General features: G+C 39.8%; 1 protein-coding gene across 1 annotated transcript in view; it reads left to right on the top strand.

The window, feature by feature from the left end:
- Nucleotides 1–27,765, top strand: part of PLA2R1 (phospholipase A2 receptor 1) — a 127,355-nt gene that overhangs the window by 65,245 nt on the left and 34,345 nt on the right. Inside the window, exons 12-18 of the mRNA XM_023516823.1 lie at nucleotides 10,333–10,535; nucleotides 13,749–13,894; nucleotides 17,302–17,386; nucleotides 19,560–19,692; nucleotides 20,257–20,292; nucleotides 20,763–20,920; nucleotides 26,957–27,021. Coding sequence (XP_023372591.1) covers nucleotides 10,333–10,535; nucleotides 13,749–13,894; nucleotides 17,302–17,386; nucleotides 19,560–19,692; nucleotides 20,257–20,292; nucleotides 20,763–20,920; nucleotides 26,957–27,021 — 826 coding nt within the window. The remainder of the gene's footprint in view (nucleotides 1–10,332; nucleotides 10,536–13,748; nucleotides 13,895–17,301; nucleotides 17,387–19,559; nucleotides 19,693–20,256; nucleotides 20,293–20,762; nucleotides 20,921–26,956; nucleotides 27,022–27,765) is intronic.

Here is a 27,765-nt window from a genome sequence, read left to right as displayed (position 1 = left end):
TATAAATGTGGTGGAGGGGTACATACATTCAAACCATAGTAGCAGGAAAATATGTGATGACTATTGTAAGAGGTACAAAATACTCTAACAGTTAAACGAGGAGACAATAACTCCCATTGGAGTTATCAAAAAAAAGTCCAAGGAGGAAGTGAGATTTCACTTTATATTTGAAATGTCACAGGATTTGGTGGCTACAGAAGTAAAAAGAATTTCCTAAGCATGACCGAACTTATGGAGCCAAGGAAGCACTGAGCAACTTTGAGGAATTTCATAGCTCCACATAACTAGAAAGTAAGATACATGAAAAGGAGTTGTAAAAGATAGGCCGGAGCAGTATGTTGAAACCACAGCTTAATACTACAAGCTAAAGAGTTTTCACTTGTTCTCTAAGTATGGGAAGCCATTGAAGGTTTTGGATCAGAAAAGTCTTAGGCTAAAAAATGTTCTTCATTTAGAGCATTAAATAGGCTGATAACTAATAGTTATAAGAGACTGCCCTGCAGGTTAGCATGTGCATAAAGAGTATCCACTGTGGAGTCAGATTCAAGTTCAAATCCCGGCTGTATAATCTTTGATAAGTTACTTTATTTCTTCATATCTCAGTTTCTTCTTCTTTAAGATAATCATAACAGTAGTATCTACCTCACAGAATTATTGGGAGAATTGAATGAAATATTACATAGTTCCTGCTGCATTGTAAATAATCAGTAAATACTAGCCTTCCTTAGAGAAAGATTTTGTAAGACTGTGCCTAAGTGTACAGAGAGTATCATTATTATCCTATTAGAATTCCTCAGCTATACAGTCTAAGATGTGAGCACCCTGGATAATCACAGGGCTTTAAAGGAGGGTCTGATTGTTGCCTAAAGTCTTACATTTCCTCAACCTAAGAGCCAGCATTAAATATTCTTTAAAAAAAAAAAATTCCTTTAGACCTCCTAAAGATAAAAGAAAGAAAAAGAGAAAGAGATCAAAGAAAGTTTACATTCTCTCTGTTGAATATATGGTTTAAAAACCTGTACTTTTTGAAGACTTTCAGTTCCCAGCCCAGCATATAAAAAGCTTAGAAGTTGCCACGCCATCCTAGCAACAAGTAAAAAACTGAACAAACTGAAAAATCAACAACTCTTCTTAGATCCATCAAATAAATGAGATCAGAGGGCAAATCACTGCCCCCCAAAAGTGGACAGACAAGCAGGAAGATACAGGAAGTCCACAAGTTACTGGAACCAGTGCTGGGATGGGAAAACCCAACCTGAAATTGATGAAATTGCTGAAGGTTCATTGTGTACTGACTCTGAGAGTTAAAAACTCCAGGGGACCCAGTCACAGGGGGGCCCCATACATTTGTGAATTCTACTTCCAGGACCTCAATCAGGTTCTTACAGGCAAACATCAGACAATCTAGGTTTATCAGTTGTAACGAATGGACCACTATGGCATGGAATGTCTATAGTGAAGGAGATTGTGGCAGGGGTGAAGAAATGAAGCAAAACTCTCTCTTTTCCCACTCAGTTTTACTAAGAACCTAAAACTGCTGCTCTAAAAAAGTAAGTTTATTAATTTTTTAAAAATTCTACTTTTTAAAGAGTCAGCAAAGTGAAGTTAAGACAAATGAGATTTTCTTTTGTATATAAGCATTCTTTAGGAAAAATCATTTAGGAAATTTGTATGGGAACTGGCACTTTTCCATAGCTCTAAACAAGAAATATCACAACTGTCTCACTAGAACAATTTTCTTTTCCTATGACTCTACGAATTTTACTATAATGCAGAGAATAGTAAATTTTCATATCACACTATGTTGAAAAAAAGTAGGAGCTCAGGTATCACTTCTATAGATTTTGGAATTTTGTTAGAAATGTCTATAACTGTCAAAATAAATTAATACATTTTGAGTAGACAGAGTCCTTGGTTTTTAATGTTAACTTCCTTGGGGCATATTTAGATGTCTAAAATCTGGAATTGAAGCCGAGCTCCTTGTCATTCATAAGTTTCTGCTGTAATTTATTTGAGTGACACTATTCTTTTTCTCTTTTCCCTGAAGCAAAAATAATGCCGTGATGCTTAGTTTGGCTCCTCATGCTGATTGACATTGAGTAAATTGTCTCTGAATAAGATGAAAATGTAAATCTTTTTGGAAGAAAATAGCAATATAAAAGCCCCTGTGTTTCCCTTTTTCTTTCAAATTGCAGCTTGCCGAAACACCACCCTAAATCACATTTTCTTTCTTGCCTGTCACAAAAGAATCCATTAGCTTGGTCGCCATGTCAGAATCTTAATCCAGTGAAGAGTGACTATATGAATTGACCACTGAACAGGAAGCCTGCAGTTTTTTATAAACTCAGCCAAGACTCTGTCCTTATGTCATGCCAGCAAAACATTCAATTTGTGGTGGAATCACACGTCTGCCATTTTTTCTCAACTTGGAATAATGTTCATCAAATAGTATAATGAAGCATTATGTATCCATCCCCAAGCATCAGCGATTCCCAATTCATGGCCAATCTTATTTCCTCTCTACCCTCACCCCTTCCCATATTTTTTCATAGCAAATCCCCATCATTATATCATTTCATCCATAAACATTTCAGTATTATTTCCAAAAAATAAAGACTTTTTTTAACATGGTAATATACAATCATCATACCTAAAAGTAACGAACTACAATTGCCTAACATTATAAATCTTCATCTGGCTCGGCGCCTGTGGCTCAAGCGGCTAAGGCGCCAGCCACATACACCTAAGGTGTCGGGTTCGAATCCCCAGCCCGGCCCGCCAAACAACAATGATGGCTGCAACCAAAAAATGGCCAGGCGTTGTGGCGGGCGCCTGTAGTCCCAGCTACTTGGGAGGCTGAGGCAGGAGACTCACTTGAGCCCAGGAGTTGGAGGTTGCTGTGAGCGTGATGCCATGGCACTCTACCCAGGGGGATAGCTTGAGGCTCCATCTCAAACAAAAAAAAAAAAATAACTTCATCTAAGCTCAAATTTCCAAATGACTTACAAGTATTACATAATGCATTTTATACTTTGTTTGAATCAAGATCCAAATAAGGTTCCTGCATTGCACTTGGTTGACAGGTCTCCCAAACCCTTTTTAATCTCTAGGTTTCCTTCCTCACATCCCCCGCGCCTTTACTGATTGATGCGAATGGGTTTTATTCTATAAAAGTTCTTACAGTCTGGGCTTTGTTGATTGTATTCCCATCATGTTGGTTAATGTGTTACTCCATCCTCTATATTTTTCATAAAATTAGAATTTTTATTTTTAAAGAGTTAGAATCAGAGACATGAACACATTCAAATTTTATTTTATATTTTAGTTTGGGGGAAGAACATTTCATAGGAAGTTGTGTTCTGTCCCAAGGCACCTAGTGTCCAACTTTTCTCTCTTTTTGTGATATTAGCAGCCTCTGATGATCAATGTCTATATCCCTTGATTCATCAGAGGTTTTTTCCTTTATAACTGGAATATTTCTATAAGGAAGTAATTCTTCTCAATCAATTTTTTGGTTACTTTGTATACAATTTTTAGAGGGAAAACAGAATAAACGCTTAATTTTTTCCCTTTCCTTGTTTTCAAAATGCTTATTTCTTCATTAGCATCTTCCAAAAGTGACCATTAGAACAGTGGTTCTCAACCAGTGTGCCACAGCACACTCATGTACCGTGAGAGGACCTTAGGTGTGCAACAACAATTTTTAAAGATCATTAATTAAAGTATCTTCAAAAGAAGTTCAAAGCACAATAAGTATATTCTCTTTTTTGCTTTTTTTTTTTTTTTGATCAACATAGTTTATATGTGCCAAGGAAGTTTCAATATAGGTTCAAGTGTGCTGTGAGATAAAAAAAAAGGTTAAAACACTGAATTCGAGGGTTTTTTTTAGCATTACTATGAAGTAAGGGTTTTAAGTATATTTGATATATTTTAATTCATTGCAATTTTCTTTTTTAATGCTTAAGTTGACCCATCTTTGTGATGGAAATCTCTTCAAGAATGACCTCCTGAGTCCTTTTGATATGATACCAGTAGTCTTTGATAGTGTCCTTGCCACCTGCCATGGCAAAATGTAAATTTCTGCTCTGACCTAGAAACATCCACTTCACAAAAGAACCCTAGTTCCTTTTGATGGGCAGCATATCACAATCTGGACACAGGAGTGATCATAGTTTGTGAGTTTGTTATTTTTTCTAGGTCATTTCAGTGGACAGATTTAGGGTATGTGTGTGCACGTGTGTGTGTGTAAGATGAAATACTTTTTGAGTTCGAATTCATGCTTCCAATTTGAAGTCAGATGTACAAGGTTTTTACTTAAGCTATCTTTTCTCTGTATTTCCTTTCTTTCAGGCTAAAATTTCCTATTTTGAAAACACCAGAAAATTCTGTTACTTTTATTAAAAAGCAACAAAGCAACCCCATGACCTTTGGTATTTTAGAAAAGTAAAATTTCAGGTGAAACAGAAAAAAATGGTTTTGATCTATGCCAACCATTGCTGCTGATTAAAGGAACAGATGATAAATTAGCTTCTCATCAAGGAAGCTAATGCACAGAGACTGAAATTTACTTTGTACCAAGATTAAAGATTCACTGGAAATGAACGTTGCTTGATGGTGAAAGAAAGTAGATGTTAAGTCTTTCAAAAATGCTTTTCCAAGTTATTAGATTAGAGCCTTGTAGATGTCTGTAAAAGAAAATCACTTGAGAGCACTATTTTGCCACTGTCCATTCTGTGAACAAGTTTTTTTTCAAGAGCTAGATGCCACTGGTACGTTGCTTCACACATGTGGACTAACAGGGCACATTTACCCCAATTGTTTCAAGTCAATCAAAATCTTCTGCCAATGATAAGGAAAACAGGGTCCCAGGAGGGCAAGTCAGATGCAACTATATAAGCCAGTCTATTTTAAGGTTCATCAGAGCTCTGAAATGAACCACCACATACGTGAAGATAAACCCAGTCTTATTTTTGAGCACCCTTAGGACATGTCCATATTTTAAAAATAATATTATAAGTAACTGTCATACCAGGTAAAACTGTGATAGTAAATCTTCAAGGAAATGCATTAGCCACATAAGGGAGAGAAACATTACTAGAGGAATGAGAGGAAGCTCCCTGGGAAAGCAGCACAAATTTAAGGGACATCATTTATTCATTCACTCAGCTGGATCAAACCCACACCAGCCCTGTGGTCTTTGGGAAGGCACTAAGCCTCTGTGCCTCAGTATTTCCGTCTGCCAAATGCAGACACTAATAATTGCCTCAGAGGGTTTGGGGAGTTCAATTGGGGAAAGACCATATGAAATGCCTGACATGGTGCCTGGCAGGTAGACAGCACTTCAGGAAAGCTCACCCCCTGCACCCCGAAAAGCTCCTCTTTCTCTGCGGAGAAGGAGAGAAGAGGGAGGGAGAGGGTGGGGGGAGGGTAGAGGACTTGAGAGATGAGTGTGAGGGGTTGTTGCAGGGAACATGGGGGAAATAACTAACTCTAATGTAGTACTTGTCTAGAGGCACTGAGGGCCCGGCACATGTCTTCTCACCCTGATACCACAAATAGTCAGCTCAGTTGGTTGTTCCAGGTATGTGACCAAAGCGGGGAAGGGCTGGAGCTTCCCCCGCTCACTTCATGTCATATGGCTAGAGAGCTTTGTTAAATGGAGGAGACTAGAATCACGAGTTGGAATGTCTTAATCCACAGAAAGTCTCCCCCTTCATGTTTGAGGGAGAGTGCGACAGGGACTGAAGGGGAAAGACAGGTAACGAGAATCTGTTGAAACAGGAGACTCACCACTGAGAAAAAGGATAATGGTTGTTTCCCCCCCCCAATAGAAAGTGAGTTATCAAATTTAGCAATTTCTCTGAGAGAAAACCCACCTCTTCCCCTTCCCTCACCCCTCCCCTTCCTGGCTTTGCAAGCACGCATTCCCATGGTGTCTCTTATAAATTTAGTTTATAGCTCCCTGAGCCCAGCCTCCCTTTATTATACCACTTTACTGCTTCTTTGGGGCTGAGACTCTAAAATTTGGGTCAAACGTCCCATTAAGTTAACCACTTTCGAATACCAATAGCCCTCCCACAGCACTTTTCATCTTCATAGTGTTGCACCAGCGTCTCCTTCTTCACTAATGAAGATGAGTCGAATATCTATAGCGTCTAAAACCAAAGCTATTTAATCATTGTCTGATGTAGGAAAGTGTGAAAAATGCAAGACCAACAAAAAAGTATATTACACTGCAAACTTGCTGATTCCAACTTTTAAAAAAATTCTTTGAACATGCAGGCAAAACTCAGACCATGAAATCCCAGCCTTTGTAATAAAAGTGACCACAGTCAGCTCCCAGGTCCTCCCGTCAGACAGCCGCTTCTTCTAGTGCAGCACCAGCCGCATTCCCGAGGCACCATGGTGAAAGTGAAGGTCAGAGTAAATGGCTTTGGTCACATTGGGCCTGTGGTCAACAGGGCTGCTTTCATCTCTGGCAAAGTGGATACTGTCACCATCAATGACCCCTTCATTGACCTCAACTACATGGTCTACATGTTCCAGTATGATTCTATCCATGGAAAATTCCATGGCCCAGTCAAGGCTGAGAATGGGAAGCTTGTCATCAATGGAAATCCCATAACCATCTTCCAGGAACAAGATTCCACCAAAATCAAATGGGGAGAGGCAGGTGCTGAGTATGTTGTGGAGTCCACTGGTGTCTTCACTATGGAGAAAGCTGGGGCTCACGTACGGGGGGAGCCAAAAGGGTCATTATCTCTGCCCCTCCTGCTGATGCCCCCATGTTTGTGATGGGTGTGAACCACGAGAAGTATGAAAACAGCCTCAGCATTGTCAGCAATGCCTCCTGCACCACCAACTGCTTAGCCCCCTTGGCTAAGGTCATCCATGACAATTCTGGCATTGTGGAGGGACTCATCACCACAGTCCACGCCATCACTGCCACCCAGAAGACTGTGGATGGCCCCTCTGAGAAGTTGTGGCATGATGGTCCTGGTTCTCTCCAGAACATCATCCCTGACTCAGCTGGTGCAGCCAAGGCTGTGGGCAAGGTCATCCCTGAGCTGAATGGGAAGCTCACTGGCATGGCTTTCCGTGTCCCCACTTCCACCTGCCATCTGGAGAAGGCTGCCAAATACAATGATGTCAAGAAGGTGGTGAAGCAGGCGTCAGAGGGCCCCCTCAAGGGCATCCTGGGTTACACCGAGTGCCAGGTCATCTCCTCTGACTTTGACAGTGACACCTATTCTTCACTGGAGCTGGCATTGCCCTTAATGACCACTTTGTCAAACTCATTGCCTGATATGATAATGAATTTGGCTACAGCAACAGGGTGGTGGATTTTATGGCCCACTGGCCTCTGAGGAATAAGAACCCCAAGACTACCAGCCCCAGACAGAGCATGAGAGGAAGAGAAAGGCCCTTGGCTAGGGTGACCAGATTCTAACATCTGTAAGGTGGGACAACATGGGGGGGCAGGGGCGGGGCAAGGGACGGTGCAGGGCAGGGGAAGGCTCAGGGCAGGGCCTGACAACAAGGCAAACTTTGATATGCAGTTCTAGATAATCACTTCTCAGCAATTATTTATTACAGTTTAACATTATAAAATTAACAAAAATAATATAAAACTCATATTCTGGTGAAATAGCCATGTGGCAGCCAAAAACCATATATTCCCTTCTTGTTCTCCAGCCTGTTTGTGCATTCTTTCCAAAAATCGGAACTTTTTTAAAACGCCGCGGGACACGGGACAAATTATTGAAAAGCAGGACTGTCCCACCAAAATCGGGACGCCTGGTCACCCTACCTTAGCTGCTGGGGTGCCCCTGCCTACTCAGTCCCCCACCTCATTGAGAATCTCCCCTCTACACAGTTTCCAGTTTTCCAGATTCTCACTGAGACTCTCCCCTTGACCAGACTCCCTAAAGAATGGGAGGGGCTTAGAAGCCCCACCTTGTCATGTAACATCAATAAAGTTCCCTGAATTCAAAAAAAGAAGAAGAAGAAGAAGAAGAAGAAGAAGAAGAAGAAGTGACCCCAACCATAGCCACATCTCAGTGTTTTTAGTTCTTCATATTTCACAGAGTGCTTTTCAGTACCTGGCTTCAGCTAATGTTTTTGAACACCTATAAGAAGAAAGGGGTTATCATCCCCATATTTTAGACAAGGCTCATCCTGATTAACATGCTCAAGTTTCAAGTTACCAAATATTTGTGCTAGGACCAGAACCCCGGACTTCAGGCTCCAAGTCAGAAGTACTTTGTTCCCCACCTGGCCTGTGCTCTGTGGGAACTGGAGGTTCCACTGGCACCCCTCAAAGGCTTCTGGAAAGGAAAGATGAAGGGATGAGGCACGAGTGCACATTTTACCTCTTCCTCCAGCAGCATGTTGCCCTTGGAGCTTCCGTGTGGATTTCCCAGTGCAATCTCCTAGCACAGAGCATGCAACATCTCTGTTTTTCATGACCCAGCTAGACTGCAAGCTGCATTCCACTATTATGCTCCACAGGCCCACAAAGCTCCAGTCTGGCAGAGGCAGTTGTATACTATAATCTCCTTTGCCATCCCCCAACCCTGCATCCCTAACACAAACTAGCTGTTCTAGGCCAGGGGAGCCTTTGTATGGACCAACTCTCCCTTGACTCCCTTTTCTTCCATTTGAAACATACTTAGTGTGTTTCTTCCTTTGCAACTGGCCATTTTCCCCTTTGCAGGTCTCTTTGATACATGAACTTGTACACACACAACACCAATCTGGGCTCTCTGGTCACCAAGAGAGTGAGCTGATTGCTGGTGGTGAGAGATTGCTGGTGTCTACCACATCAGTGTGTGCCCAGGATTGTTGAAGACCAAACGCTCTCGTTCTCAGTTTTGATTCTTTCTCTTCTTTGATCACAGTCTTCCTCTGTGTTCTTCCTTCTCACTCCCACTCTTCATTTTCCCTCTCCTTAGTCTTTCTGTGAGCCTAAAACAACGAAACTATGGCAGAGAGGGATAATGCCAGTTTCCTAGTATCAAAAAAATCGAAGCTATCACTTCTGAAGGAAAATTAAGCAAAGATAAATATCCAGTACCAAGTGACTACATTTTTTAAAGTGCCTTTACATCCAGAATAATCACAAGTCTTCAAATGCTTGTTATTGACAAACATGCCTTGAAAACCCTTTTCTCTTCCTTCAAAATTCAGCCCAAATGTCACCTCCTACACATTCTTTGCTGATGTCTCTGGTCAGTCTTCATCACCACTTCCCATGTCTATTCCAGAGCCTTGAACACATCTTTACTATAGCATTCACATATTCTATTGATTGTTTAATGTCTTGCTGAACTAAGAGTTGGTTTTTGTTTTGTCCTTCATACAGCAGGCTACAGATTCCCAGCTTTTTGTAGCTATGATCACCCTGGCTTCCAGAAAAAAACAAAGCTCATTCTTAATCATTTTTTACTCTATTTTTAGAATAGATTGTTTTCTATTACTCTTGGCTGAAATTTAAAATATGTATGTTTAAAGAGCATGATGTGCTCAGAAAATATCAAATAGTCACAATGATTGGGGATTGTATTTAAAAATAAACCTTTGACTTCATAAAATAAAATATATATTTTCAGCTGCTTTACGAGCTGTATAGATGTTGCTGACAACTTAAGAATCTTAATTCAATTTATAAATTATTTTTATGTAAAAACATATTTCATGTTTTAAAATGGTCAAACATACAAAAGAAAATAGTGGACATTTGTCCATAACTAAACATCTATTACATTTCTCTCTTTCTTTCTTTCTCTCCCTCTCTCCTGGCCCTCTCTTCCCTGATGTCTGCTCTGTCTCTGTGCCCAGAGCTTCACCTCATTTAGAGAATTCATTCTCATTCTCTCCTTTCTCCCAGGGTTTACAGTTTGGTTTTCTGTTGTGTGTCCTTGAGGCCTACCTTGAACCCATCATTTATGAATGTTCCCCCATTGAATCTGTTGTCAAAGGATGAGCACTGTGCTGATTTTTCACGATGGAATTTCAAAGCCATGGGGATATGTTGGTTCCATGTAGGAACAGATCCTAGTTCCTCATCATTTGCCATCTGAGCTCAAAGAGGACAATGTCCAATTTTCAGCCTTCACACTCTTTTCTCCCAGACTTCCATCTTCTATTCTTGTCTCCAGAGATGAAGAGAAATGAGATAATCATGCCAACAAAGCCTCCTTTTTCATCTTTATTGCTCTGTCTGGGTGCTTCATTATGAGATGTCAATTATTCAATACTCTAAAGCGCTGTCTTCTGAGCACAAAATGTTTTAGTTGTGTGGGATGAAAAGTGCTTGTTTTCTGTTTTTAGGCTACAGTGGTGGCTGTGTTGCCATGCGAGGAAGGTATCCACTTGGTCGCTGGGAAGTAAAGGACTGCAGACACTTTAAGGCAATGTCCGTGTGCAAACAGCCAGTTGAAACCCAGGAAAAAACTGAGCATGAAGAGAGATGGCCCTTTCACCCCTGCTATTTGGACTGGGAATCAGAGCCTGGTCTGGCCAGTTGCTTCAAGGTAACACCAAGGTTATATGGGCATGCTTAACAAGACAACACTATTTCAATTTGATCCGTGTGTCCTAAATTCCTTTCCTCCAGCACCTTTTCTTTTTCCAGAACAGTGCCTGGCAAACAGCAGGTGCTTAATCAGTATTTGTTGCCTGTCTCTATCCTTGCAGTTGCATTCCAAATAATTTTTAAGTTTAAAAAAAATGGCATGTTGTGGTGACATTGAAGAGTTTATCACCCAGATTGATATCTGTTAAGAAGAAATACCGTGTGCCAGTCTTAGTCCCTGGGCAGGGAACACCATGTACTGGTTATCAATCCTGGAGGAGGACTCCAACTCCCTGACCAGTTTCTGCTAAGGTTCCTAGCTCTGGCAGGAGGTTTTGTGCAAACTCAGCTGCTATGGTATGAATCTGGTAGGACAAAGCACTCACATGACAAGTCAGGCAAAGCAACTTTATTACAAGGTTGAGTATCCCTGATCCAAAATGCTCGAACCAGAAGTATTTCTTCCTGGCTGAGCATCACAAGTCTGAAAAGCTGAAATCTGAACTTCTCCAATGAGCATTTCCTTTGAATGTCATGTCCCTGCTGAGACAGTTTTAGATCTTGGAAGTGTTTTGGAGTTTAGAGTTTTAGATTAGGGATGTGCAACCTGTACAAGAAGCAGCAAGAGCCTAGGATCTGTGGTGAGCCAGACCCCCAAGGCTCAGGAAAGCTGCCCACGGAGGATGGAGTCTCGTCTGCACATGCCTCACCTCCCAGGACGGCCGAGAGATCCCAAAAGCTCTCCTCTCTGGGTCTTTGGGCTACAGCCTAGCAGGACATTCTGTTACAGGAGGGATGAGGACAGTTCCCCCTATCTTGGGATGTTGCATTCTCAGTACATTCTGCCTGAGAATACAAACGAGAGCTGAGTCAGCAAGGACCATCTGGGGACAGTGAGGTCCCAGTCAATATTGTCCTTATCATCAAACATATCCCAAATGAAGGAGACAGATGCTCACTGGGTATTATTGATAAAATGGTGCATTTGTTTAAGACAGTGAATGAATTCCTTATTAAATGGTAGAATTCTGCTAATAAAGGTAACTTTTGCAGCTTGCCAGACACCTGAAACAATGAAACAAATTAATACATACAGTTGATACATATGTGTATATATGTGTACATATATGTGTGTATACATTTGTGTGTATGTGTATTGGGGATGCCAAAAAATGTATGCACATTTTGAGAGATGATATTTTGTATTACTTTTTGAAATTGAATTGAATTATGGTAGCAATGTGTGTAGTATGAAATTCATACCACCTCTTGTAATTGCAGAAGTCAAATGTGACTTGTATTCATCTTTTTTTGTCAGTAATACACAATTTTATTTATTTTTTTATTTTTTGGAGACAGAGTCTCATTCTGATGGGCTATGTAAAGTGCAATGGAATCATATCTCACAGCAACCTCACGCTCTTGAGCTCAAGAAATCCTCTTGCCTCAGTTTTTCTATTTTTTAGAGATGGGGTCCTCACTCTTGCTCAGGCTGGTCTTAAACTTGTGAGCTCAAGCAATCCACTTGCCTTAGCCTCCCAGAGTGTTATGATTACAGATGTGAGCCATGACACTCGGCCTGAGTATTACAATTTAATACAATTTTTTCCTTTCATAAAATGTGTATACATTTTTTGGCACCCTCTGTATGTGTATATACTGTATGTGTGTATTTTATTTATATATATATATATAATCCTTTGTGTATATATATATATAAAAATCCCGTGTGTGTGTGTGTGTGTGTGTGTGTGTGTGTGTGTATAATCCATGAAGAAATGCCTATTTAAAAATCAGCTTTAGGTCCTATATTTATATCAGTTCCTGTAATTTTCTTATCAGATACATGTTTTTTGAAATATGATGTTTTTATGTTTGGTGGTTTTGTCTTGGTTCATTTTACAAATAGCATTTCAACAAATCTTGGGAGAAACTTTTCCATCAGCAGGGCACATGCAGAGCCGAACAAAGACAGACTCTGTCCAGAGCTGCTGCAGCTCGTGGATGGCGTGGAGCACCTGTGCACTCGGTTTAAATTGTACTCATGTACACTAAATTCACAGAATAACGGGCCCAAAAGTGACCTCACGAAGCAGTAAGTTAGACTTTAGAAATGAACAACCTGATGCCACTGAGATTTGCCCAAGATCACAATTATTTATTGACAGAGTTGGAATAAAACCCCAGTCTTGGGACTCCCGGTCTAGTGCTTTTTCTACCATATATCACCCTAATATGTCAACAGATGCATGGTGTGTGATGGGCATGGTGATAGGATTTATGAGTTTAGAATGATTCAAGAAGACATTCCCCGAGGAAGCGAGTTTTGACATATAATTTAGAAGATGGAAATGGTGTGCTGTGGCCCACAGGATTTAGAAAGCTATTCATTCTGGTCTCAGCAAATCAGAGTCTGGTGAAGGGTGGCCTCAGGTGTACCTGCCTGACATTAGAGGTTCAGGCTTAGTGCCAGGCAGTTAAAAATGAGAAAGGTGCAGAGGTCTAGGATCATGAGCTCTGGGTCTTCAGTCCCTCACCTGAAACTTAAAGCCAAAAACAAACTCTTCATTTGACTGAGTTCTTGCTGTTCCATGAGCACAGCTGAAAAATAGCAGAGAATTTAGACACAGCTGAACCATTGCACCTGCCAATTCAGCTAAGACCCAAAGACCCCCGAAATATACCCGCTCTAGGTCCCAGGTCTCATTCCTCAGTTCTTACCACCGGTCCACTAGATGCTAATACTAATTTGTCAGAAGGCAGTCTAGTAGGATGGAAAGTCACAGAGTCTGAGTCTAATCTTAACTCGGCCAGTTTGTAGCTGTGTAACCTAAAATTCTCCCTCTCTTAGACTGACTTTCCTCATCTCTTGACAAACATTGATTGAAGGACAAGTACAGGCAAGTCATGTCAGCTTAGGAGATTTAGGGTGGGAAAGTCTCAAGAAGCTCATTTATAAAACTGAGTTTGTCACGTCCTCCACAGGAATTTGTGGTGAGAAAAAACAAGCTAATAGTTTTGTATGACTAGGCACATTCTAGTTTGATAATGTTACATCTTCCCATAAGTCAAGCTTCTATTACATTCTCTTCTGAGCTGTTCTTTTCTTGAGGATAAGGAAATAGCCTCCCCTTCTCTGTGACAGTGTTAGTTTTCTTCCTTTACTATTCAGGTATTTCATAGTGAAAAAGTCCTGGGGAAAAGAACATGGAGAGAAGCTGAAGCATTTTGTGAAGAATTTGGAGCTCATCTTGCAAGCTTTGCCCATATCGAAGAAGAGAATTTTGTGAATGATCTCTTACATTCAAAATTTAATTGGTAAATATGTGTTAAGTTTTGAAAAATTACAGTCAAATGTTCCATCTCCTAGTAATGGCTTCTTAGGGGTGAGTATCCCAAGTAGTTTTTTTAAATTCCAGTATTTGTATTAAGCCTAAAGCCAACTGTACATAATTGTGAAAGAAAAAACATAGTTATATATATATATGTATGTGTGTGTGTATTTGTGTCTATACATAAATTGCACCAACTTTTCATTTCACAAAACAAAGAACAAAATGACAATTGTTTTTGATAGTTGAAAACTCTTCCATGTGACTCAATTCAGAATTTTAGAGCTTTGCTGCCAAACTCAATAATTATTCAGCCCAGTGATTTTCAAAGTGTTGTCTGAGGATCCGAGGCTCCTGGAACCTGAGGAGCAGGAGGCGGCCACAGGCAGAACTGGTTCCTTGCTCACTGACTTACCAGAATGCTTCACCTAGCTCCACTGATGATTATTATATATCTAATGGGAATCCATGTAAGATTTTGTTTGGGAAAAAAAATAGTCCCATTGATTTTTGTGTTTTAATTTCCAACCCGTCTCCCTAATTTTATATAAGCAGAAATAAGTGCGTATTTATCTGTGTCCATCTTGCAAGTTTACAGAATCTTGAATTCTGTGGAATTAGAAACTCAGCTAAGTTTAAACAGGAAGAAATCTTAAAGGTCTTATGCTACCTCCGGCCCTACACAGGAATTCCTCAACCACATTCCCATGGTCATCCACCGTCTGCCATAATCCTGGCCTGTCTCAGCAATCTCCTTACTTGAGAGAGAACCCATCCATTGTAGAAGGCTGGTTTTAATGAGGAACATTCTAGTAAACCAGAAATCTCCCTCCTTTCAGTTTGGAGCTAGAGCAGTTCAGATAAAAATTTGCTTTATTTTCAAATATTTGAAGACAACCATTAGGTCTCTTTGTTGAATCTTACCCCTCCAACACCTTGAACTCTCTTTCTAAAATGTTCTTATGAGTCACTGTATATTTGAGACTATCTTCTGTGTGAGGGGTACAGGTGCCTGCATAAGTGGCTGGAGCACCCAACAGACAGGCCAGATAGTATCCTGCCCCTGAGGACATGTGGTCTAAGGGCAGAACACCTCATGGCTGGATTCATGAATTTAGTGAGGACAAACATAATACCAGATACTCTCCTCCAAGGTCTGGAAATCTGGAGTCCCAATGGATCACTTGCCCGAATCCCAGAAAAAATCCAGGATGGCTTTTGAGGAAAATTTTGGCCTTCATTATAAGTTTCCTTGTAGGACATTCCTGTAAAAAGATTAATGTATAACATGTATCAAATTATCCATCTTCAGCATCTATAAAAATGACCATAAGGGTGAACGTTTTTGACACATTTCCCATTGTCAAGCTCCTGGATTATTCTATGGAGAAAAGGGGGCATTTTGTGTTTAATATATTTGCAAATTAATGGATAATCTTTGAAATTTGCCGTGCCTATGAGCATTGTAAAGGCTTAAAGGAGGAAGTGCTTTCTTTGGTCACAAAATTTTTTTTTTTTTGGAGAACACTTATTAACATCCTGCAAAACTGCTCATCCCCACAGGAAGTGCTGATACGAGACCAGGGTTCCAGAACCTGACTAATCTCCAAGGGAATGACCCTTTACATAGGCGCTTTCTGGTCTTGCCCTACAGCTGCTGAATCAGACTCTCTAGGACTGAAGAAAGGTCTACAAAGCTTCCTGGTTGGTTGGATTATTAGGCAGGTGTGAGGCCACAACTCTGAAGGAGAGGTGTCAGTCTTCATTGTCCTGAGTGTACTCGGCTTCACGATTTTAGCCCCTCACAACACATATTTGCATATTCTGTCCTGTGCTTTTTCTGAAATTTGTTGTACGACACAATCACACGCAAACTGCTTCCCAGTTTGCCATATTTGGTATTTTCAAATATCACGGTCATTTCTATTTACATAAATTCTCACATTTGAAGTCTCTAGTAGAAGTTAGAGCCAAGCATCTATAAAATTATTGATCTTTGACATCTAATCGTGAAATCTGTATAATGGTGTTGTGCGTTCTGCCCAGAGTACTAGAGAATTCAGTCAAATCTGAGCTTAATTATAACATGTAGCAGATCTCGGAGTCAGCATGGGAGCTGCTGCTCCTTCCTATGGAACTGCTTTTCTTTTTCATTAACCAGACACACACACACACACACACACACACACACATGTATATACACTTAGGAAATTATATAATTTTAGGGAAAAGATATAAAAGAAAATAAATACTATTTAATCTTCTAGGAGCCAGTATATAGCAGGAAAAAATGTAGAAATCTGAATCCAAAGAGCAAAGAAATAAAAGGTGTGAGAGGGAGAGTAATGTGGGTTTTCAGCCTCTGCCATGGAGAATGAATGTGCCTGGCTTAACCTGAAGGCGGTCATTCCCACCTTCTCCCAACCTCAAATGCAAGGTGCCAACACAACAGTGACCAACCAGGCACTGGGGATCTTTCACATTTTCTAAGTTGCATTTGACTTTAATTTGTAACCTTCAAGCAGAGTAGCTCAAACACATGAGAAGGGATTCTTCAGAATAAGCTTGTTTCTCAGCACTAAGGAAAATAAAGCATCTGTCATGACTTCTGAATCTTTTAAATCTTTAATTCTTCAAAATTACTCTCAGAAAATTATCTTAGTGAGATGGTTCATTGTACAATTTGGCTTTATTGCTTGATTTATTGAGTAGTCTGTGGTTTGACACATTTGTACTCTGCCTAATAGGAAGGCAGATGATTCTCCGTGGAGCTTCTCGCCAAGTCTAAACCAGTGGTGACTGCTGAAGTTAATCTACCATGGCTCAGTCTGATTTGCTGTAGAATTATTTATCTTGGGATCTGAGGAGGGGGAAAGCCCCAAACCTACTATGCACCTTTTATTAAATGGGGATGGTGGTTAACTTTCAGAGAATACACGAACGTTTGACAAAAGAGCCACAAATCAAAGCATTGCAGGGTAGAAATAGCAAAGTAGTGAAGCTTCCTCTAGGGAAGAGATGTCCCAAGATTTCCACCAACTCGCTGTCATGTGCTCTGTGCTGAGTGAAAGGCACTGCCATCCCTGGTCGGGAACCCATGTTCTCAACATGGGCTGACTCTTCCCCAACTGTGCGTCACTGGTGAGAAAACCATACAAACCAGGAGAAAGAGAATGTGAGTCTAAATCTTCTCTCTGTTCATCTCGTTCATTTCATAGCACAGGATTTTGCATGTAAAAAAATGTTCAATAAACGTTTGTTGACTTGATCAATCCTGCCAGTAGCATCAGCTGTTTCCTGCATACATACATATTTTAAAAGATTTTTGAGCCTTTTACATGATGTCATAAATTCTATGAAAAAAGGCACGGTTTTTGTTTCTTCTCTTCCTAGGACAGAAGAAAGGCAGTTCTGGATTGGATTTAATAAAAGAAACCCACTGAGTGCTGGCTCCTGGGAGTGGTCTGACGGAACTCCTGTAAGTCTTGCCAAACTGGAGAAAAGTGATGAATTCAAAACAAGGGGCCCTGGAACCACTTGGTGAACCAACCAAGACAGGGTCAACGAGAAATCATGGCTGTATCTCCCATGGCAAAATGGCACCAGATCTTGGTACCAGGAGAATTCTTTTGGCAAGGTCTTAGGAAACTTTTGCTAGCCAGATAGTTCTAAAGGCCCTACACAATCTCATCCAAACGCTCAAAAAAGGTCCGCCCCATACCATATACCCAGGGAAGAGTCTCTGTGGCAGGGAAGCAGCTATTTTTAGAATAACACCAGTCTTCTAGTCTTCTTTCCCCCGTCTCCTGTCCTGTATGGTGCCTGATTATGTGAGCACAGGACCCTTGGGTTTGTCACAATGAAAAGGAGACTATTGTGGTGAATGGTTTTCACTTTATCTCACTCTAAAAGGACAGAAATGCAAGACTTAAAAATATTACCTCCTTCTCTGCCAGAGCAAGTAACTCCAAAAGGAAAAAGAGTGTTGCTTTTTATTTATCCTTACACTCGCAGACCTCTGTGAAGGAAAGAGAGAACTCACTATTGCAATGAAGAATTTTCACATTTTTCTCAAAATTCACAGGGAAAAAATGGAAGCTGTATCCCAGATTGAAACAGGATGCATCCTAGGGCACAGGCAAAATCAAGTTGTTCTGTTTTGTCCGTGAAATGGGGTCACTAGTAAGAACCTGTATGGGCGTTTAAGGCTGCTCCGGTTTATTGAGCTGTGCAATGTTGTGAAGGCCGAACTGAATGCATGATCTAATCCATCCTGACAATCACTTGGGGCCCTGGGCATTAGAATGACTAAGTAGTTGGCCTAAAATAATACCTAGGACAGCCAGAATTTGCGCACAGGTTGTCTTGACTCCAAAGCCACATGTTGTAATATCTCCCAGTTGCAAAGTAGCAGCAGCCTAACTTTGAAATAGGAAAGACCAAGAGAGAAATGCCCACTACATAGATGGTGTTCAAAATTGTAAGGAAGAGATTTCTGATGAAGCTATATGCTTCTAGTGGAAACTGAAATAATGATAAAGGCATACTAGTTAAAAAATAATAATAATAACATGTCTACTCCAATACGGCTTCTTTGAAACAGTATCAGCTTCAGAGAGCAGGACATGATCTTAAAGATCACTAAGCCCCATCCATCTGTTTTGCTGATGAAGAAACCTAGGCCCAGAAAACAGAAGAAATAGAGAAGAGTCAACTCAGCCCACAAATGGCAGCCACGGCATGGCACGGTTGGGTGGTTAAAGTCAGTGCAGCACTTGAAGAACAAAGTTGATATATAGAAGTTGAGAGCATTTCATTTTGTTTTAACAAAGCAAACTCATTAGTAATAAGAGAAGAATAGACAATGTGGTGCAGAATAAATGAGATAAGGCCATGAAGCAGTGGACTGAGTTCCTCACCACTCCTCATGCTATTCTTTGAACCTGAGGGTATATATTATATATGTTAGTTATATCAAAATTAGATGAATTATGGCATGGCTATGTACATGTTTGAGGAAGAATGTAAATGATTTCAAAATATCCTCTTTTTCCAAATTTTTACCCCAATTTCACTAGTAGTCCAGCCACTCTTCTGTCAGGTAGTCATTAAATAATTGAAAAGCTGAGTCTTTATTTCATACCCCTGCTGTATGAATCGTTTGGCACTCATGGAAAGTGTTGGCTAGTTTCCTGATTACTCTATTAGTCTATTCCTGTTAGCTAGGGCTAACAATTAGAGACTAAAAGCTTAGCAAATGTGTAAAATAATTGACATCATTGGTGATACCCAGATCTGACACATCCTTGATCCTCTGAGAAGTTTATCCAGGATTCCAAGGTGAGACTAAACCAGCCAGTTAGAAAACAGTGCAAGTGCAGAATGAAGCTTGCATCTGATTGGCTCCTTCTGGAGAAAGGGGTAGCATGCTTCTTTTAAAGAGATAGGATCTTTAAGAAAAAAATACTAAATACTGTTTGACTTGTTCTTCATGAATGTCCAACAAACTTTAACTGGAATGATAGCCAGACGTTTTCTGTGGCTCTCTCTAGAAGTCTATAGTGAATATGTACAGGAATGCCTTTTTTGATCTATTGGAACTTTTTGTGGGGGAATCATTGTTAAGGAATAACACACTTCATCTGCTGCAGGTTGTCTCTTCATTTTTAGACAATATTTATTTGGAAGAAGATGCAAGAAATTGTGCCGTGTTTAAGGCAAACAAAACCTTGCTGCCCTTGCACTGTGATTCCAAACGCGAGTGGATATGCAAAATTCCAAGAGGTAAAAATAGTAATTAGATTTTTACTATATGTTTGGCTTCTAAAAATCTATAGAACTTTCCCAAGTGAAGGGGTATGGGCACCTTAAAATTTAAGCACCGTGAACTACCATACCAGCAACCTGCTTGATGAACCACATTATACTATTTTGACAAAGAACGCATCATAAGGAAATGAGAAAACGTGACACTAATGCTGTATGCCAATCAGTTCATTAGGAATAAGGTAGCCAGCTAATATTGCAGAATACTTCATTGTGCAAGTAAAGTCTGAAAGAAATGTCACTCTGACTTTATAAGCAAACAGAATTACTTGTGAAAGGAGCAAGTGGAAGCACTGGGCCCCCAGCCAGTGTCTATGTCCTTCCTTCCTTAATCAAAGGCCTCTCAAGGGCCTCCTCTTCAAATATGAGTACTGATCATATATTCCAAACAGCCTAATGTACCTTTTTAAAAATGATTTTTAAAAAGATGAAATACAAAGTGATATGTTTAGAGATGAGGTAACTCAGAGACAATGCACTTGTGAAGAAACGTCAGTCAAGGTGATTTGCTTGCACTTGCAGATGTGAGACCCAAGATTCCATCCTGGTACCAGTATGGTAAGAGCAATCCTGGCTGTCCTTGACTTTCTGATTGTATGCCATATAAGTGCTTCTGCACACCTTACTGTATTACCACTGCCTCTATTGAGCCTCTCTCTTCTCGTGTCCACCTAGAAATAATCTGTTTAAATGAATGAGCACATTAATAAATGTGCCCATTAAATATAATTGAAGGCTAATATCTCTGATCATTTTTATGACATGTGATTTTAAAACGTGTCTATCCCTGACCTTTGTATACTAATGACGGTTTCTTGTATGAGGTAGTCCAAGAAAAATAAGCAAATTATGTATTCGTGTTCATATAGATATGAGAGTGTGTCTGTGTTCATGTGTGTGTGTATATAATTTTTTTTAAATGTTGAGTGGCTCAATTGCAAAATTGGGGTCAATTGTGGCATACCTTATTTAAGCTGCAGTCTACCTCATCAGTTTTGCCTTACTTGAATCGTTTATTTTTCTTTCAGATGCACCCTGGCTCTTCTATCAGGACTCAGAATACCTTTTTCACACCTATGCCTCAGAATGGTCTGCCTTTGAGTTTGTCTGTGGCTGGCTGCAGGGTGATCTTCTCACAATTCACTCTGCACACGAGCAGGAATTCATCTACAGCAAAATAAAAATGGTACTGAAACACTGAGCTCCATGAGAGACTCAGGCTTTAGCGCTGGCCTCTGTCCCTGGGGGTGTGGGGTTCATTTGACTTCAGACATTTACTAAGTTTCAATAGAAGCCATAGATGTTTGAGAATCATTATCCTTCCCGTTATAGAGACTAAGGGAAAATCACAGCCATACAGGTTTCCTGTGTTGCTCAGCCATTTCATTTCTCTTCCTTTTTTGCTAGTGACAACGGAGAGTAAGTAGAATTTTGTTGTTTTGTGAGGTTCATGTGCTCGTTCAACACACAGGTACTGAGTCCCTCCCAGGAACTAGAGTTCTATCAGTGACCAAAACACACCAAAATTCCTGCCCTCGTGGAGTTTATAATCTAGTCTGGGAAGAAAGACCATGATCAATACTAGTAAATAGATAGAATGACGTAATATGTGTTTATTAGAAAAAGATAAATGGATAAACACTGCGGTGGAAAATAAGGCTTAAATAAGGGACAGGAAGACCTCGGGCAGTTTCAAGGTTTCCAGTTTTACTAACGAGAGTATACTATTTTTATATTTGTAAAGACAACATACAAAAAATATCTGGAGTAGTTTTCCGTGTCAACTTAAAGTAGAGAAAAACTACTGAGTCCTTTGTGGAAGTAAGCTAATCCGAAGGGAGCAAACTAATCAGCAAGCAGTAGCGTACCTTAAAGCGTATCTCTTCGGTAAGCATTTATCAAGCATCAGGTGTGTAACAGACACTGTGATATTTCTCAAGGACACAAAAAATGTATGAGATACAGCCTGTGTTTTTTGTTTGTTTGTTTGTTTGTTTTTGTTGTTGTTGAGGCAGAGTCTCACCGTATACCCTAGCAGAGTGCAGTGGTGTTGCCATAGCTCACTGCAACCTCAGACTCGAGCTGTGGACATTCTGCTGCCTCAGCCTCCGAGTCGCTAGGATTATAGATGCACCATGCCTGCTGGCTTTTTTTTTTTTTTTTTTAATGGAGTCAGGGTCTTGCTCTTGCTCAGGCTGGTCTGGAACTCCTGAGTTCCTCCCACCTCAACTTCCCACAGTGTTCGGATTCCAGGTGTGAGCCATCTCGCCTGGCACAATCTGTGTTCTTAAAAAAATTGGATATGTATACTTCAGAGCATCTTGTCTTACACAATAAGTGCATACAATTTTATCTGTCAATTTTTTAATAAAAATTAAAAATCTGTAAATGATATGCTGCCGTGAGTCAAAAGGAACAGTAGGTACACATTTCCATGGGGGCACCACGGAGGAAAAATCTCTCTCCCAGCTTCCCTAGGAAACCTTTGAAACTGTGAGACAGCCATTTTCTCTCTCTGTAATCTGACCATATTTCTTGATATTCAGGAATCTTTACTAGAGCTATCATCTTTTATTTTTTTTTTTTTTTGAGACAGAGTCTCTCTCTGCTGCCCAAGCTAGAGTGCTATGATGTCAGCCAAGCTCACAGAAACCTCAAACTCCTGTGCTTAAGCGATCCCCTTGCCTCAGCCTTCCACGTAGATGGGACTAAGTCACCTACCACAATTCCTGGCTAGATTTTTCTATTTTTAGTAGAGATGGGATCTTGCCCTTGCTCAGGCTGGTCTTAAACTCCTGAGCTCAAGAGATCTACCCACCTTGGCCTTTCAGAGTGCTAGGATTACAGGCATGAGCCACCGCGCCTGGCTGGCTCTTTTCGTGTCTTTGTAAGTTGACTATTAAAATGAAGTCCTACATTAAAGTATCCTTGCCCTGTGGGAGAAATGTCTTCCTTCAAGCTCACGGGCGTTAGCATTTCTCTATCCTGTTTTTGCTCATATAGCTGTGGGCAGCTCAGGTCAGAGGTCAGATGACAAGCACATGACCCTGCTGACACTCAGTGGCAGAACCACCTCTGGATCCACCATCAGTTTGTATGCTATTTTGTCACTCTTCCACTCCTGCAACTGGAGCACTGGAGGAAAACCATAATGTATGTTCAATACTATCAAATTACATACTATGATGTCAGAAAATCCATGTTTCTTTGGCCAGACAGCAGACTCCTCACCTCAGACGACACCAACAAGAGATCAGATGAATGGCTAAAAACCAATCCAACAATATGCAAAATGTATATCCTTGAAAGTGCTGCCATTTGGCCAGTACTTACCATAACAGTGTTAGCATGGTGCTCAACATTACAAATGAAAGATTACAATTTCATCTTTTCAAGAATCTGGAAGTCTTTTACTTGAACATTTTACAGATGAGGAACCAAAGACTTCAAACAGGTTAAGCAACTTAGTTACATGGCATCTAAGGGGCAGAATTTAGAAGGAAACCCAGGCCTTAAAAACCCTACCCAGTGTTGCCTGCAACAGCAGAACAGCAGTATCCAGGGTATATAATGTCTTCATTACATTAAAATCTAGTTGCAGAATCCTTCCCCAAAAGATGGCCATCAGCTCCATCTCAGGCATAAACAACACAGAGCTTCATCAATTTTTCCAACAGAGCTTAGGTATCCTGGGAACTTCTGTAAGTCTTCTGTATTCACCTTTCTACTTAATTCATCTTCTAATCTCCAGTGGGGATGGTGGAGTTAATAACTCCCACAGAAGAACATAATGAAACTCCATGAGCTTGGCAGCTTGAGATGTCGTCGCCAGTGCCATGATTCAATGGCAGACTCTGATCTCAAATAGGACAAACATTGTGGTGTTTTATATAGCAAAATATAAATTGTCAACTAGCCAATAACCATGTTAATATAGAATGCCCCATCAGTGTTATGTTTGATCTTCTGACTCATCTAACACTCTACTGTGCTACACACACACACAAAAAAAAAATTACTGGTGAGTACAGGATGTGAAGACCAGCAAAGGGGCCTAGAACTGTCTTAGTCTATTTGGTCTGAACACCATAGACTGGATGGCTTACAAATAACAGAAATTTATTGCTCACAGTTCTGAAGGATGGAAGTTCAAGATCCAGGCACTGTCAGATTCAATGTCTGGTGAGGGCCCACTTCCTGGTTCATCTGTGTCCTCACATAATGGAGCTCTCCAAGGTCCCTGCTATAAGGGCACAATCCCATTCATGAGGGCCCCACCCTTATGACCAAATCATTTCCCTAAGGCTCCACCTTGTCATGTATCAATGTAATCCTTGGAGGATTTCAGCATGTAAATTTGGGGAGAACACATTTAGCCTATAAGCAGATGTCAATGGGAAAGGGTATTAAATGAGAAGAAAGAGGTAGATTTGCAAGCAATTCTTATTTCTGCACAATTTGTTACTACCTTGAGCATGTTTTGTTGGTGGTGGTGAAAGTGGTTTTTATGGTGACTGTTCACATTTCATAAGAAAGAAATCCCATACTTTAGAATGTCCTACTGGAATAGGTTAATCCAGAAGAACTTATTTTATTCTAGGATGAGGAGCCACATGTGTGGAGGTCATGCCACTCGCTTTTTGTGGGATGCCCATCCTATAAATGTAGAAAAAAATATAAATAAGTAATTAAATATTTAAAAAATTACATTTCCAATTTGTATAGCTCACCTCTGAAGAGTAGTAACTGGAATTGTGTAAAACAAAAATAACATTAGTTGGAGTGTCAAAAAATCCATTATGAACAAGGAAACTGGGGTTTTAAACAGGTTTTAAAATCTGAAGCGAAAAACCCAGTTTTTAAAATCTGAAGCAAAAAACAACCATTGTTAACAAGATGTTTGCAGCTTGAAACTCTTGAATAACAAAAGACCTCAAGGCATGATAGAGTGCCTTTATTTGGGGGGCCATCTTGATAACCAGATTAATTCTTAAGGGGAGCAGGGGGGGAAGGTGTAAACTCTTTGGGAATTGGCACATACTGTTACCCAATTGGTCCACATGGCTAACGTTTTTACACTGTTATGCAATGTTGGCATTTTTGAAATGGCAGCTTACCATTATTATTAAAATTTCATTTCTAAATACTTCTAAAAATACGTACCAAATCTATTAGTCTTCCTCCAATATACGGGGTTTAAAACCCTTTAAAAGAACTTGGTCTTGTCATCTTTTTTTTTTTTTTTTCTGATTCACTTGCCTTAGCCTCCCAAGTAGCTGGGACTATAGGCACCCACAATGCCCAGCTATTTTTTTGTTGCAGTTTGGCCGGGGCCGGGTTCGAACCTGCCACCCTCAGTTTATGGGGCCGGCACCCTCCTCACTGAGCCACAGGTGCCACCTGGTCTTGTCATGTTTGATGGGACCATTTTAAGAGAGGACAGGTTGTTCTTCCTTATATTGCTTAGTAAATTAATATGCTGGCCGTTGCTGGAATTTTTGTTTATCTGTAAGTGTTCTTTCCATGTGATGCTAACTGTAATCACAGTTTGTATCTATCAAAACCTAATCAATGTTATAAAACGTGTGTTTGGATCACATTTCTTTATACAAGCACAAGCAACAAGTTTTCTCTTGTTGTGGTCTTATGCCTCAGCTAAAATTTAAAACATCTGCTTTTGACGCTGGAGTTTTCTGTCTGAGTATCTTCGAGCATGTCCTCAGAAGTTCTATGCCGTCACAACAGGTTGTAATGTGGAAGGTGAAAGATTACCAGGCAATAACCAAGGTGGTAATAAATATGTCACTTAAGATGCAGTCATTATAATTTCTCTTTAGAGGTCCTTAATTGGGGTAGTGAACAATCAGGCCATGAGTTCCACCCCTGTTGCACGTGAGACCTATTTAGACTGCATAAAATTGTTGTGGCTCTCCCACTGAGTTCACAGCCGGTCTCAATAGCCCCATTCCAAAGTCTGACAATGGGAATCTAAATTCAGCATGTAAGAACATGTCCATGAAACAGCACCTCAGGGATCCAAAATTGCAGTTGTTCCATCTTGTATTATCCTCAAATTGCTGATACGGCAAACAGCCACACTCTTTAAGGAATAAAAATACCTGCTTGTAAATTAGAATGTTAGAGAGCTATGAAGTTCTATTGTACAGTGACCTGAAATTCATACAGAAAAATAATATGTCTTAAAATTTATTCCCAAGTCTCTACAGAAGAAATGAGAGTATAAATTTGAATATATAATGCCTTTACACTAACACATTTTTAGCATATAAAAGTTACAATTCACACATACATATAGACACACACATAGCACATGCTTACACCATAAGTATACTGACTTAGAGATTTACAAAAACCCTTACTGCCTCTTTCTCTTTTATAGTTAAAGAAGGAATTTCAGGGCAGCATCTGTGGCTCAAAAGGGTAGGATGCAGGCTTCATATGCTGGAGGTGGTGGGTTCAAACCCAGCCCCAGTCAAAAAAAAAAGGGAATTTCAGTTTCCTGGGTCATAAGTCCAGTGTTACACCTGCACTAATGTGTGTGGGTGCCTATGTTTCAATTTTAGACTTTCTTGTACTTAGGACCACATGATTAACATTGTTGTAATAATTAATACAATATATATACAAACGATAATTTTCTCATCATTCAATACTGGGAATCCTGTAGTATTTTGTCCAGTGCTGCGTCTTTGTGTTTGAATGGTGAACGTGCTAATGCTGTTTAAGGCTTACCAATCAGACTAATGACTAAAGTTCAAAATCTTTATACTACTGATGCTTTTGTGGCTTGAACTGCTTTTCGAATACATGTGACCTTTTCGATGAATTTCTATAAATCACTAAGAAGATAAGCCACTAATTTTTTTAGTCAGGAAAGGAAATCATTTTTTATTTTACTTTACAACATTACTTTTTAAATCCCTCTTACCTAGTTGGAAATTTTACTTTTCAAGTTGTATTACGCAAAAATTATTTTGAATGTTTGATCCTATCTTCTGTCATAAGGGGAGGGAACTTTTTAGAATAATGAAGTTTCAGGTTTTCTCAAAATGCTAGGGCTTAGTATACTTTTCTTTAGATAATTGGGCAAAATACTAAAGAATAGAAAGCTATTAACAGCAATCCCATTAATCTTAATAGTGAAAAAGGAAAACGAGTAGAATAAATGCTGACATTTTCCTTTTTTTTTTTCTTTTAATAGTTGTCCAAGTATGGTGCAAACTGGTGGATTGGACTCCAAGAAGAAAGAGCCAATGATGAATTTCGGTATGAACCTAGATTAATTTACATTTAATTTTGTTTGATAGGTTTTAAATGCAGAATGATTGGATTCAATTTTAGTAATCAATTTGTTGAGTAGTCTCCAAATGTCATCATTAATGTATAAATTTTCATTTCCTTAACTAAAGACATGAGTGTTTTAAGTGTATACCCATGGAACCATCACCACAAAGTATGCCATGAATATATCCATTACCTTCAAAAGTTTCCTCCTACCCTATTTACTCATTCATTTATTTTTTATGGTGATAACACTTAACATAAAATCTACCCTCTTAAGCACATTTTAAGAGTACGATACAGTATTGTTAACTACAGGCACTGTTTTACACATGAGTATTTTTATTAATTTAATAAAATATTACGCCTTTAATTCATACCTCGAAACTCTAAGAATGGTATTAGAAATTGAACATGCATAAAGAAAGATGGAGACTTTACCTCCTTCATGTTTATATGGATGGAATTAGAAAATGTTCTTCTCAGCAAAGTATCTCAAGAATGGAAGAAAAAGTATCCAATGTACACAGCCCTATTTTGAAACTAATTCGTAGCTTTTATCGGAATGTCACAACCTAATTATAGCCTTAGACTATGGGAGGGCAGTGGGAGAGGGGAGGAGAGGGGGGTGGATGGGGGAGGAAGGGTGATTGGTGGGGTCACCTCTATGTTTTATCTTACAAGGGTACAAGTGAATCTTTCTAAAAGCAGAGTATGAATGTCTTAACT

Source organism: Otolemur garnettii, unplaced genomic scaffold (genome assembly GCF_000181295.1).
Source record: "Otolemur garnettii isolate 467f Iridium unplaced genomic scaffold, OtoGar3 scaffold00098, whole genome shotgun sequence".
Lineage (NCBI taxonomy): Eukaryota > Metazoa > Chordata > Mammalia > Primates > Galagidae > Otolemur > Otolemur garnettii.
The sequence above is the reverse complement of the archived record's forward strand: the minus strand, read 5'-3'. Positions and strand labels throughout refer to the sequence as shown.